The sequence below is a fragment of the Notechis scutatus genome, chromosome 8 (genome assembly GCF_049901735.1).
Source record: "Notechis scutatus isolate UNSWTSFEM ecotype Mainland chromosome 8, rNotScu1.2, whole genome shotgun sequence".
NCBI classification, from domain to species: domain Eukaryota; kingdom Metazoa; phylum Chordata; class Lepidosauria; order Squamata; family Elapidae; genus Notechis; species Notechis scutatus.
In genome coordinates, this window is record NC_142016.1 from 18,080,580 (window position 1) to 18,094,082 (window position 13,503).

At 43.0% G+C, this 13,503-nt stretch overlaps 2 protein-coding genes across 3 annotated transcripts in view; one reads left to right on the plus strand and one right to left on the minus strand.

The window, feature by feature from the left end:
• The window catches only part of NPHS1 (NPHS1 adhesion molecule, nephrin), a 50,725-nt gene extending 41,321 nt beyond the window's left edge, over nucleotides 1-9,404 (plus strand). Inside the window, exons 24-30 of one of the 2 annotated variants that reach the window (XM_026689780.2) lie at nucleotides 2,537-2,593; nucleotides 4,371-4,493; nucleotides 4,672-4,696; nucleotides 5,261-5,351; nucleotides 7,528-7,588; nucleotides 7,718-7,854; nucleotides 8,847-9,376. In XM_026689780.2, the coding sequence (XP_026545565.2) occupies nucleotides 2,537-2,593; nucleotides 4,371-4,493; nucleotides 4,672-4,696; nucleotides 5,261-5,351; nucleotides 7,528-7,588; nucleotides 7,718-7,854; nucleotides 8,847-8,975 (623 nt within the window). In that variant the 3' untranslated portion in view covers nucleotides 8,976-9,376. Of the gene's footprint in view, nucleotides 1-2,536; nucleotides 2,594-4,370; nucleotides 4,494-4,671; nucleotides 4,697-5,260; nucleotides 5,352-7,527; nucleotides 7,589-7,717; nucleotides 7,855-8,846 lie in introns of both variants that reach the window. The other variant, XM_087970863.1, reaches the window with a different exon arrangement.
• A 277-nt stretch (nucleotides 9,405-9,681) lies between these two features.
• NFKBID (NFKB inhibitor delta) overlaps nucleotides 9,682-13,503 on the minus strand; it is a 40,939-nt gene continuing 37,117 nt past the window's right edge. The window contains exon 12 of the mRNA XM_087970860.1: nucleotides 9,682-13,412. Coding sequence (XP_087826986.1) covers nucleotides 13,347-13,412 — 66 coding nt within the window. The 3' untranslated portion in view covers nucleotides 9,682-13,346. The remainder of the gene's footprint in view (nucleotides 13,413-13,503) is intronic.

The window sequence follows — 13,503 nt, forward strand, 5'->3', positions numbered from 1 at the left end:
GCACTGGTGAGGTGAGTGTTTTTTAGCTCAGCTGAGGTGTTGCACGAATCAGGTGAGCTAAAAAACAAGGGAATAAAGGACAGGAAAGGGCAGGGGCAGGTGGGTGGGGCCAGCCAGAGGTGGTATTTGCCAGTTCTCCAAGCTACTCATAATTTCCGCTACCGGTATGCCAGAAACCGGTCCAAACTGGCTGAATACCACCTCTGCTCCTGTGGGCTTAGACATCTTTTGCAAGACAGTTGCCTAGTCTGCAGCTCTTCTTCCTGACTTCCAAGGTCATCCACACATATCATTACAGGAACAAGAGCAGAGCCCACCAGAGGAGCATGTGGACATGCTTATATTTTAAGGAGCAAAAAGGCAGTGACTGTATAGTAGACATAGTGCTGGGCATGGACCATAGAGATGAAGGTACGAAGCTGAATTGGATTGAATATTTTATTTGACTGTGTGTGATTAGACACACAAGGAATTTGCCTCTGGTACAGAAGCACTCCGTGTACTAGAAAGGCAACTAAGAAAATAATAACACCAATAAAAGGGGGATGTAAAGAAAATAATAAAAGGGATAAATAATAAGACTACAGCCACACTCTATGGGTTGATATACATACACATTAGACAGAACTTGTGAGAATTAGATGTTTAGTAGTATGATGGCACAAGGAAAAAAACATGCCTGTGTCTAGTTGTCTGGGAATGCAAGTTCTGTGAGCCCTGAATTTCACAAAATAGCAATAGCATTTAGACTTATATACCGCTCCATAGTGCTTTACAGCACTCTCTGAGCGGTTAACAAATGTCAGCATATTGCCCCCAGCAATCTGGGTCCTCATTGTACCAACATTGGAAGGATGGAAGGCTGACTCAACCTGAGCTGGTGAGGATTGAACTCCTGGCTGTGGGCAGAGTTTGCTTGCAATGCTGCATTCTAACCACTGTGCCACCACAAGTGAGTTTGAGCCAGCTAGTCGCTTAGCTTAGCATACCTGGTTGTAAAGACAATAGAATAGAATTCTTTATAGAACAGAATAGAATTCTTTATTGGTCAAGTGTGATTGGACACACAAGGAATTTGTCTTCGGTGCATATGCTTTCAGTGTACATTAAAAAATACATTCGTCAAGAATCATAAGATACAACACTTAGTGATAGTCATAGGATGCTAAATAAATAATCAAATCATACTAGGAGACTAAATAAAACAATGTAAATCTTAAAGATACAAGCAACAAGGTTAGAGATGTAAGTGGAAGGAGATAGGTAATAGGAAGGATGGAAAGAATAATAGTAATACAGTCTTTGTAAATAGTTTGTGAGAATTATTTGTTTAGCAGAGTGATGGCCTTTGAGAAAAACTGTCCTTGTGTCTAGTTGTTCTGGTGTGCAGTGTTCTATATCATCATTTTGAGGTTAGAAGTCGAAACAAATAAAGATAGAGGCAAGTAAATATGCTACTCATATTTTTAGAAGAAGGAATACTTGAAGAGTAGAATAAATAAGGTAGAAAAACCATCTGTGGAATCATATCTGGATTAAACACAATACTCGGATAAAATAATCCATGAGGTGGAGTGATGATAGTGTTGTTGTTGAACTGGTGGTAGAGAGGCCCAGTTTCTAGTCCATTCTCATCCACATAAGCTCCTTGGGTGATTTGGAACCAGTCTGTCCCTCTCAGCCCAACTCACCTTACAGGGTGGTTGTTGTGGGGGAAATAGGAGAAAGAAAGAGCCAACGTTTGGTCTAGTTTGGCTCCAAACTAGAAACAGGAGACAAGTGAGTTATAGTCCAGTTTTAGCCATGAAAGCCAGCTGGGTGACTTTGGGCAAGTCGCTCTCTCTCAGTCTCAATGTATTTTACCTCATAAGCATTGTTGTTGTGGGGAAAATAGGAGGAGGACGACAGTGTGTTGTTGGATACAAACAAACAAACAAAAAACAAATTAGATATGTTCTCTGCCTTGAGTTGTTTATAAAAATAAAATAAAAATAAAGGCAGGATATAAATAAATTAATTAAAAAAAACAAGAGCCCATGTGGTGTAAAGGTGAAATCCTGGACCAGGAGTGTGGAAACATAGCTCTAGTTTACACTCAGTCATGGAAACTCAATGAGTAACTTAATCAATGGGCCAATCACTCTTCTCAGTTCTACTTTTTTCACTGGGTTATTCTTGAAGGGAAGATTAAGGATTGAGGAGGGAGGATTACATGGTTACACTGAGGAGGTGGTTATACAAACATGTTTTCACAATTCTGAAAAGTTCATGGGGGAAAAAAAAATCCACATTGTTCAAGTAATTGGTGAGTGTTCCTTGCACTTTCTGTTCATTTCCCCTAAAGGCACAAGATTCTGTTTATGCTTTCTGAGTCTTCCTATAAGGAAGTTAAAAAAGGGAAGCAAAACTAAAAAAAAAAATGTACCAAGAAACGTGGCACTTTGGGCCCAATCTCTTTATCAGGCAACTTGTCAGCTATCCAATGCTATTAGAATTTGAATAACACACTGTTATAATTTTCCACATTTCTTTCCAGAGAGAATAGAAATACCAGTTGACCAGGAGCCAGAGATTCCCTTCTCATTCGAACCAGGTGGTCTATTCTAGTTAAACCCTGCTTTCGTATGATAAACTAGCTTGATACCCGTGCTTTGCTACGAAACTATGTGGTCGGGCTTAGTTTTTGGGGAGGAAAATAAGGGGAAAAAAATCTGCCTCTGCCTACCAGCATCCATCGGTATTCATCTGGCTAGCGTCCTGTCAGTGTGTGAGAGAGTTGAGGGCTGCTTGGAAACTGAAACATGGAAACTGAAACAGTATTTTCTGTGTGAGCAAGAAGGAGACAGCAAGGAGCCTGGGCGTGGCTTAGCTCAACTGTTCTGTTGCTGGCTGCTGCTGTGAAACTAAAACTGGAACTGGAATTCCTCTTCTCTGCTTGTGTTTTGCATTTGGAACAGATTTCTTTTCAGGTGGGGAGGCGGACTAGAACTCCTTAGCATCAGAGCATGTTAATAATAATATGTATGAAATACTAATGCTCTGATGATCATTTTGAAAAATCCTTTCTTAGTGAGCACTTAAAAGCCAAGAGGAACATATGTGCCAAATTTCAAGTTTGTAGGCTTTTACAGTTCTGGAGATTTTGTGATGATGCGTGAGTGGTCTTTCAATTTTATATATAGAGATATGGCTTTGGTATCTTGGTTAAGGTAGCCACTATCTTTTATTAATCCCTGCTATTAAATTAGAATGGAGACTTTGGAGCTGTTGATGCTTCTTTCTATGCTGTGAATACTTGTTGATTTTGTATTGTCAAAAAATACCAAGGCTGCCCATGCTACTCCATTTGATCAGCTGGGGACATTACTTATGGATGCCCACAATATTGTGAGTGATGTAATAATAAACTAAATGTCAGAGTTCCAAGCAACACCCCCATAGCAAACAGAACTCCATGGCAGGTAAATTCCTCAAAGAACAATGTTATTGGAAATATCATATTGGCACTGACTGGTGAAAACCAACTCCGAATATTCCCGCAGTTTTCACCTAATTAAAAGTGAAAGTCTTTCCCCCTTTCCCAAACAGTCACATGGTCCAATCAAGGTGTTGTCCGGTTACCTGGCAACTTCACTCCTCCTCTCTCCAACTACCTGTGGAAATGCCCTTGATTCTCAGGAGAAAGTATTTTGTTTTTTGTTACAAACCCCAGCTATCTCATTTCCCCCCTCCCTATCCCTCAGCCCCAGTGTGGAAGCACTGAAGTCTCAAAAATGGCCTCGATCAGGTCAGCTTCAGGGTTGACATTAAAGTTTAAATTTAAGTTACATTTGTATATGGGCAGTTACAGTAGTGGAATCCTGCCCTGGGCAGAAAGTTGGACTAGGTGATCTCCAAGGTCTCTTTCCATGCTGACACATTGCAATTCTATGACAATAAGGAGTTGATGGGATGCGGTGGCCCAGTGGCCAAGACGCTGAGCTTGTCGATCAGAAAGGTTGGCAGTTCAGTGGTTCGAATCCCTAGCACCGCGTAACGGAGTGAGCTCCCGTTACTTGTCCCAGCTTCTGCATGTAAAAATGCAAGTAGAAAAATAGGGACCCCTTTGATTCAGCGTCCTGTGAGCCTTCGGCGTTTAGTCCTGCCGGCCACATGACCACGGAGACGTCTTCGGACAGCGCTGGCTCTTTGGCTTTGTAACAGAGATGAGCACCAGCCCCTAGAGCCAGAAACGACTAGCATGTACGTGCGAAGGGAACCTTGACCTTAAGGAGTTGATGCTGGGTTCTTTTGTTATTTGTGGCAAAAATGATAAGAGGGAAGAAAGCTCATTTTATCGACTTTCACTTTTTAAATCTTTCTTTCCCTAGAAAGTTCCATCTTGCCGCTTCCCGTTGTTTTGCTCCTTGGTGGTCTAGGAGGGTTTCTGCTCATTTCCAACTTGTTTTTGCTTGGCTGCCTCATTTCCAGAAAGAGAGCTCAGGCTCCCAAAGGTAAGCGTAGATCATCACTTATAAATAGGTCACCAGTCAGGGGAAATTCCAATAATCTGCTCTGCTTTTTTCTGCCTCACCAGGAAAAAAAAAGATCATTCTATGCAGATAAAGAAATCCTTTCATCTCTTCTGTATTGGTATAATTTCTTTTTCTTGTTTTTTTCCCCTCCTAATAGGAGATGGGATTGAAGGACCCACCAGGTGAGCCTAACTGGGCGAGAGGGCAAGACGTGTGGGATTAAGTTTATAACTTGGGGATGCTTTCTTTTCTCTTTCTTTTTCATATTGATGCCTCTAATGTTGAATCATTTGAAAAGCTGACGTTGTCAGTCATGCAGAGATGGGGGCAATTTCCTTGGTAACTGAGAAACGCTTCATAAATTCATCACTGTGCAGGGGTGGGATGCTACCGGTTTTGTTCGGTTCTAAAGAACCAGGAGCTCTGAAGAGCAGCAGACACCGAACCGTTTCGTGTTTGCTGCTGTTTGGCCCACCTGCCCACCAGGGCTCTTACCTGTCCTTTATTTCCTGCTTTTTCAACCTCAGCTGATTTGTGCGGCACAGCTGAGGTTGAAAAAGCAAGAAAAAAAGTGGCTTTTCAAACGCTGTGCACCTGCGCACAGCGATTTTCAGCTGTCGGGGTGGCGCAGCTGATGTTTTTTTTACACGTGCACGCAGCAAAACACAGTCATCGCACCACTAGTAACACCGGTTGAATCCCATCCCTGTTGCTATGTTTTAACCCAGCGTGGTGGTTCATTGCAGGGGGAAAGTGAGATTCGGGAACAGCTACACGGTGAGCAAATGGCTGAAGGTTGGTGGGCAACCAGCACAGCTGGAGGGGTACAGTTCAGAGGTAAGTGCATCTATCTAGTCAGAGGGACTGTGGGTGCAACACCTGAGTGACCACAATGGTTGCCAAGCAAGGAAATAGAACTGGTTTGTATGTTAAGCATACAAACAGTATGTATGTTTAGAATAGAATAGAATAGAATAGAATAGAATAGAATAGAATAGAATAGAATAGAATAGAATAGAATAGAATAGAATAGAATAGAATTCTTTATTGGCCAAGTGTGATTGGACACACAAGGAATTTGTCTTGGTGCAAATGCTCTCAGTGTACGTAAAAGAAAAGATACATTCGTCAAGAGTCAAGAATCATCAGGTACAACACTTAATGATAGTCATAGGGTACAATCATCAATCAAATCATACTAGGAAACAGTCAGTATAAATCGTAAGGATACAAGCGACAAAGTTACAGTTTGTATGTTAAGCATACAAACAGTATTACATACAAACCATAGAACTGGTTTGCATGTAATCCTGTTTTCAGAATGCATAGGAATTGGATACAGATAGTCCTCAACTTACAAACATTTGTTTAGCAACTATTTGAAGGGTCCCAGGATCACGTGATCACCATTCGTGATCTTCCCAGCCAGCATCCAACAAGCAAAATCAACGGGGAGAAGCCTGATTTGCTTAATGACTTTGTGATTCACTTAACGACTGCAGTAATTTGCTTAACCAATGGCGAAAAAAATATTGTAAAATTGGGCACCATTCATTCAGCCTTGCTTAGCAATGGGAATTTTGGTACCATCTGTAGTCATAAGTTGAGGATGACCTGTAAATGTGTGGGATGGTGGTGGTGGAAGCATAAAACTTATTTAGTAGAAGAACAAAAAAAAATCCCTCTTTTTTTTTTATTCCCCAAAGCTTTTTGAAACTTGCTTTTTCCTCCCAAGGAAACTTAAGTCAAAGCAGCTGGTTTTACTCAGTTGCTTCCTCCACTCAATGTCAAGATTGCATCCTTTGGAAATAAGGGTACATTTTGCAGTGCCTTTGGGTTCTGTCCATCTCACAGAGTCCCGGTGTTCTCGCCAGTATCAGTGAATCCAATTTCAGTAATAAAGAGAGAAATTATGTCAGCTGGAGAAGATTAGTCGAACTGACTCACTTAGCCTCCATCATAATGCAACTTAAGAGTGTATTGTTACGGTTTTGGAGAGTGGGTGGGATTGGGGGTTGCTAGGGAGCAAGGAAACTTGGGGAAACTATAGGGAAATTCCCCAGGAGCACTTAAGAGAATCTTTTCTGCCTCTGTCTGGAAAACTTTATGCAGCTCTGCTTCTGTTTCTTATTAGCAGAAAAAGATAGGGTCTAATATCCTAGACATCTGATCCTTTTTTTCAAAAACAGAGGGCATAATCCTGACATTTTGAGAGAGTCAGCCTATTTGAAAGCATCTCATTTGTCAATGCTTGTTGGGGGAAAAAAAAGAGAGAGTTTCTCTAGCAGAAGGTGAAAGGCTGGAAACTCCTGGAAGAAATGGGGGGCAGACTTAGATATACAAATATTGGTTGGTTGCTTGGTTGCTTGGTTGTTTGGTTGTTTGATTGTTTGGTTGGATGGATGGATGGATGGATGGATGGATGGATGGGATGGATGGATGGATGGATGGATGGATGGATGGATGGATGGATGGATGGATGGATGGATGGATGGATGGATAGATGGGTGGATGGATGGATGGGTGAGTGGATGGGTGGATGGATGGATAGATGGGTGGATACCATAAATAGGAAGCCCATCCAAGGCTTCGGGAAAAGTATTTTTAAAAGATTGCTTAAAGATAGGGGTTGTAAAAGTCATGGGGGGAGGAGGGATGCTGCTCCAAAGAGTAGGCTCACTTCCTGGGTCCTGCTAGATAGTACTGCTTAATCAACAGGACCCAGAACAAACTGTCAGAATTCATGTGATATGCTGGTACTAAAGGAGATGGATAGATCCTCAAAATGCTAATCCCAATGCTACATACGACTTTATAAATAATAACTAGTGTATTGAATTACATCCAGAAGCTGAATGGTAATCATATATGATATTACATAGGCATGGGGCCGCTTCTCCATTACTGCTCATATTGCCCCATTCTGGACTAGAGGTAGTTTCTGAATGGCTTTCAAGGCCAGATATTTCCGCCCCCCGCTGCTCCTGACATTGTTGGTTGGCTCTCCCTCCAGGGCAGTTCTACTAAGACATCAGCCACTGTCTCCACAGCCACCACAGATACTAGTGTTACAGGTAGGTAAGAGCTGATAGCATTTCCCCCCCTCCTCTCCGTTGCAGTCCTAATTCCACATTCAGGCCCATCCTTGGAATGCTTTGAGGGCAAACCTGTTGCCAGAAGGAGAACTTCCGCTTTCTTTGCAGGTCCCAACATCCCTTGGCTGGCCTCTCAAGAGCATCATGAATATGAGGAAGTAGGAGCTCCTAGGAGATTGGAGGACATGGGACCCCTGTATGATGAATGGAACCCTGACGATGAACCATGGATCAATGAATATGCAGTGAGTACCTTGAGAAGAAGGGGAATTCTGAAATAGTCCTGTTGTGTTGTACTCTGCGGTTTTTGATCAAGGGTACAGTAGGTTGTTTTATTAATGGAGTTTTTTTGATGGATACTTCAATGGAAATATTTAATCAGCTTGCCTCCAGAACTTGTGAATGCTCCAACACTGGAAGTTTTTAAGGAGAGATTGGACAACCATTTGTCTGAAATGGTATAGGGTTTCCTGCCTGGGCAGGGGGTTGGACTAAAAGACCTCCAAGACTTCCAACTCTGTTATTCTATTCTATTCTATTCTATTCTATTCTATTCTATTCTATTCTATTCTATTCTATTCTATTCTATTCTATTCTATTCTACCCTACCCTACCCTACCCTACCCTACCCTACCCTACCCTACCCTACTCTACTCTACTCTAGTCAGTGGTGGGATTCAATTTTTTTTACTACCAGTTCTGTGGGTGTGGCTTGATGGGTGTGGCAGGGGAAGGATACTGTAAAATCTCCAGTCAGAGATGGTATTTGATGGTTCTCCGAAATACTCAAAATTCCCACTACCGGTTCTCCAGAAAAGTTCAGAACCTGCTGAATACCACCTCTGATTCTAGTGCTTAATACATATCATGTGGTCTGCATATATAATTTGCTTAGCAATACAAATTTCATTCTTAATCTTCACCCCCTTTTCCCCAACCATTGGTAAAATAAATTCCATGTTTGATAATATTCTACATCCTCTTTCTGATTACTTTTCAATGTCAATATCCATTTCTGCACAATCTAGTATTTTCTTGACTATTTCTTCATCTCGTGGTATAACTTCATTTTTCCAATATTGTGCAAAAATAATAGTTGCTGCTGTTAAGACATGTAATATTAAATCCTATTCCATTCCATTCCATTTCCAGTTCTATCCCATCCCATCCCATCCCTTCCACCTTAATACTTTAAAAATAACATGGAATCTTATCAAATCTTATTCCTTGTGTTTAGCACGTCTACCAAGGATTTGGAAGATGGCCAGCTGCCTCCACAAAGACAGCACCAATCTATGACTCGGTAGCAAACTATCTGCCCCTGGACACAGAGCTGCCTTTTGAGCAACAAGGGGAACTGGTCTAAGTAAGCTGCTCTGTGTTTCTTTGACCCACCGTCCAAAATTGCATTGTCTCCTGGCAACTCTTAATTCCTTCTTTTTATGCTACGTTCCTTATCCATGTAGAGACACTAAATCCAGCGGTGCGGCCTTTGGGTGGATTCACACAACATAACTAAGCCTGGATTAGCGAGACACAATTGCTGAGGTTTGCAAAAAAAAAAAAATGGTGCGCTCAACCTACAAAGGATAATGTGACACCTTTGTTTTGACTGCTGGTCGGATTCTTACAAATCAAGTGTAAAATGTTTGGCAAAACAGCCAAGGGCTAGCCTTCTCCTTTTTCCCTACTGGAATCCGATGCTTCAAATCCTCTCCAGCTGTTACTTTGCGTGGCTAATTCAACTGTTTTAATCTCAGCTGGGTTTAATAAAAGCTGCAACTTTAAGACTTGCTACCTAGGCTTGAGGGTTGTTGCTGCTGTTTTTTCTCCCCTTCCCCAACCTTCCTCTCCCTTCACTTGTGTGTGTGTGTGTGTGTTGTCTTTTGTAGCTAAACCTCAGGGCAAGGACATTTCCACCACTCAAACTGGAGTTTTCTTTTGGCTTAAAAAGCTAGGTCCAACATGCAAGAAATCCATAAAATATAAATAAGCCGAAGGCAGACCACACATGGCTCGCCCGGGGATGGAAAGGATACCATAAACCAGAGACAAGTGTAGAGTTGTTGTTGTTTTTTAAAAGGAGGTTTATTACACTTCTGCTCCAATAGCATATGTTCCATTGTAAAGCCAGCTTGATCTTTCCTCTGGTCAAGTTGTCTACCCTTGCAAGCTTTCATCATGTCGAACACAGAGGGATGCATAGGAGCATAGCAGACCCCAAACAGACGGGGTGAAAGCACAAGACATCTATTCTCAACCATGACAAGGTTAAAATGATGAAGCAAAGCGTCTTGATGCAAACCCTGCCCTCTCGAAACGGCGTTGTGGGATCACGACCGAGGGCAGAGTTTGCAACGCGACATGATTTCATCCCTTGCCCTCCCCCCTCTGTCAGATGCCGACGGCCGAAAATACCTTGTCTGCTTTGCATTGCCGGGCGATGGTCACACACTGGAGGGTTAATTAAGGTGGCTACTAAATGAACCCACATTGTGGGTTGGCATTCTTGAGCTGGGGTTCCTACGGGTACCCGTTAGATGTAAAGAACTAACCCCAGGGAAAAGCTAACCAAGCATTGTCGGCTGAGGTAGTCCTCAACTGGCCACAGTTCATTTAAGTGACCGCTCAAAGTTACAATGGCACTGAAAAATGTGACTTACGACCGTTTTTCACAGTTCCTGTCAATCCTGAAGGTGACCTGACGAAAGCCATTTTTTTACGCTTCAGTGTTGCCACACCTGAGCTGAGGCTAGGGTTAGGGTTAGGGTTAGGGTGGGATTTGAGATAGAGGGTTAGGGTTAGGTTAGGGTTAGGGTCAGGGTTAGGTTAGGGTTAGGTTAGGGTTAGGGTTAGGTTAGGGTTAGGGTTAGGGTAGGGTTAGGTTAGGGTTAGGGTTAGGGTTAGGGTGGGATTTGAGATAGAGGGTTAGAGTTAGGGTTAGAGTGGGATTTGTGATAGAGGGGATTCTGTAGCCAAAACAAATAATTTTCTCTTGGGAACCAAGGACATTCTCACACCTGGTCAAAGGAAGGCAGAGTGATGCTATCCAGCTGTCAGTCTGCACCGTGATCGGACCATGTGACTGATTGTTTGGAGAAAATAGAAAAACTCTTACTTTTAATTAGGTGAAAACCGCAGTAGTTTTCAGAGTCGGGTTTCTCCAGTTCTGTGCCAATGTGATCTTTCCAATAAAGCTGTTCTTTGAGGAATCTACTTGCCTTAGATCAGGGGTCCCCAAACTTGGCAACTTTAAGACTTGTGGACCAATTCCCAGAATTCTCCAGCCAGCTATGCCATGCTGGTTGGAGAATTCTGGGAGTTGAAGTCCACAAGTCTTAAAGTTGCCAAGTTTGGAGACCTCTGCCTTAGAGTTTTGCTTGCTATGGATCTATTACTTGGAACCCTGACAGTTGTGACCTTTGCAGTATCCTCACAGTCATGTGATCACTTGGCCACTGGTTCCTATTTATGATGCTTGCAGTGTCCAGAGGTCACGTGATCCCCTTTTGCAACCTTCGGACAAGCAAAATCCATGCAAAAGCCAGCTTCACTTAACAACCAGGTGACCAACTTATCAATGGGGCAAAACTCACTTAACAAAGCCAGATGGGAAGGTCACAAACTGGCAGTCACGTGACCCCAGGATGCTGCAATTGTTCTAAATGCATGTTGGTTGCCAAGCATCCCAATTTCGATCATATAACCATGGGGGGAAATGCGATGATCGTAAGTGTGAGGAGCGGTTGTAAGTCACTTTTCTCAGTGCCATTTCTAGTTTTAACTGGGTTGCTAAATGAACCTCGAGGACTCACTGTAATTCCTACCAGATACTGGGGAGGACAGGAAGTGAGTTGGGGATTGGAGAAGGAAAAACGGGAATGATTCTTTTTCCCACGTTGTGGAGATACAGCTTTCCGAAATGGAAGGAAGATAAATGCAGTCTCGGAGAAGGGCTCAAGACTGCTTCTTTGGCCCATGTAGGGTTTTAAAAGCAAGCCAGAGATCTGGCTACAGCTGTCTGGACACAGATGCTGTGACAGGGTTCAATGCAGGCCAAAAGCCTAAATAATAATCACAATGAAAAGTAACTTCCAAAGAAATCCTGGCAGTTCTGAACACCCCCACTTTCCTTTAAGGATGCTTCTGAACTACCAAGGATCACAGTGCAACTGCCTTTGCTCGCCTCTGGCTAATTGGAGGCATAAGGAATAGCAGTGCCAGCGGTTCTTCCTCTGTAAGAGGACTCTTCTGCCTTTAAAAGGCTAACTTGTCATTAACGCCAACTTAATAACGATGTTATCCCCATCCCTGGGAGGAATCCTGGGAATTTCCATTTGCTGGGCATTGCCAAGACTTCCACGAGAAGTCCCAACCCTGCTCACAAAATAATGCTTCCTTGGATTCTCCAGGTTGCACCAATCTGGATTGAATCCAATTTCATTCTGAATGAAAATACATACATACAATAACATTCCGCAAATGCCTATGCTGTGAAAAGAGACTTTTTCCCAGGAGTCGTTTAGACATTGACGTGCTTGAGTCATTCTTAAGAAACCCCACAAACCCCCTCTTAGGGATCTGTTTCTTGACTGGATTCAATGGGGGTGTTAGTCTAAAATGGATTCCGTCTTAGATCTACTTCTGAGGAGCCAGCCCAATTGAATACAACTGGCCTTGCCCCCCCCTCGAATACCCATATATAGAATTGCATTGTCGGTTTTGCTTTAAGTAATCACTCAAGCTGGACTCCCTACGATACAATCCAAGTAATCAATGAACCAATATGGTTCAAGTAAAAGAAAGTTCAGAGGTTCAACAAACCAATATGATTCAAGAATAATAACAACAATAAGGGCTCAAGGGTTCTGCGAACCAATATGGTTCGAGTTAACATCCATTTCATGGAAATGATTAAAATGTAGCGGATAAGGAATAAGGAGGGTTGTACAGACTGTCAAGAGGACCAAATGAGGGAGGTAGCTGGATGCAGAATTCAGATCAAGTTTTCTTCAAATATGTGGAGTGATGGATTCCAACCTGGACGGACCCAGGAGGGTGCCAGGTTGGAGAAAATTGACCCAGATGCTCAGAACATCATTCTTGCTGGTGACATGGAACCTCATGGGATTGTGTGGTGTGGGTTTGCATCTGGGATGCCATCAGCCTGTGGTGGAAGCAGTTGTGATGGAGGAGATAAACCCGGCCTTTCCACTGATGGTTTATGGTTACAGTGGGTCATCTCTGCTACTGACCCATGGCACCCACATCTCCTAGGAGAAGATGCTTTTTGGTGTAAAGCCATGAGGTTCAGCTTGGTGTCCCAATCTTTATCATCATCTTCTTTTAATGACCCCGTAATCCCTTGTGGGGTGGAGTCTGGGCAACTGATTGGAGTGGAGTGTTTAATGGCCAGCTGCCCTTCCTGTCACTAATGTGGAGTTTTGTTCAGCAGATAAATTCTCATCGTGCCCAGAGAGAGAAATATCTACCTAGGATCAAACTCACAGCCTCCTGACTGTGAGGTGAGAGCTTCACTTCTAGGCCACTGCGCTACTCTGGTGTCCCAATCCTTATCCAATAACTTAATTAAATATAGCAAGCAGAAGATAGCAGATTCCATCAGGGGTGGTGGGGAGAACAGAAAGGAGAAGAAAGAAACAGAAGACATTCATGCTTCCTCGCTCTTCGAGGTGGAGAAAGAGACAGGTTGGTTTCCCCCTCTCCAGGATGGCTGTCAGGTGAAGGATGGGGGATACACCAACCCAGGGCCTGAGCGGCGGCTTCGTAGCAAAAGACGCAGCTAGAGAGAAGAGGAGACAAAAGAGTTTGTCAAAGCTGCACGTTGCTCTTCCACCTTTTGCCTGTTCCCAGCCCTACCTGGATCATTCAAA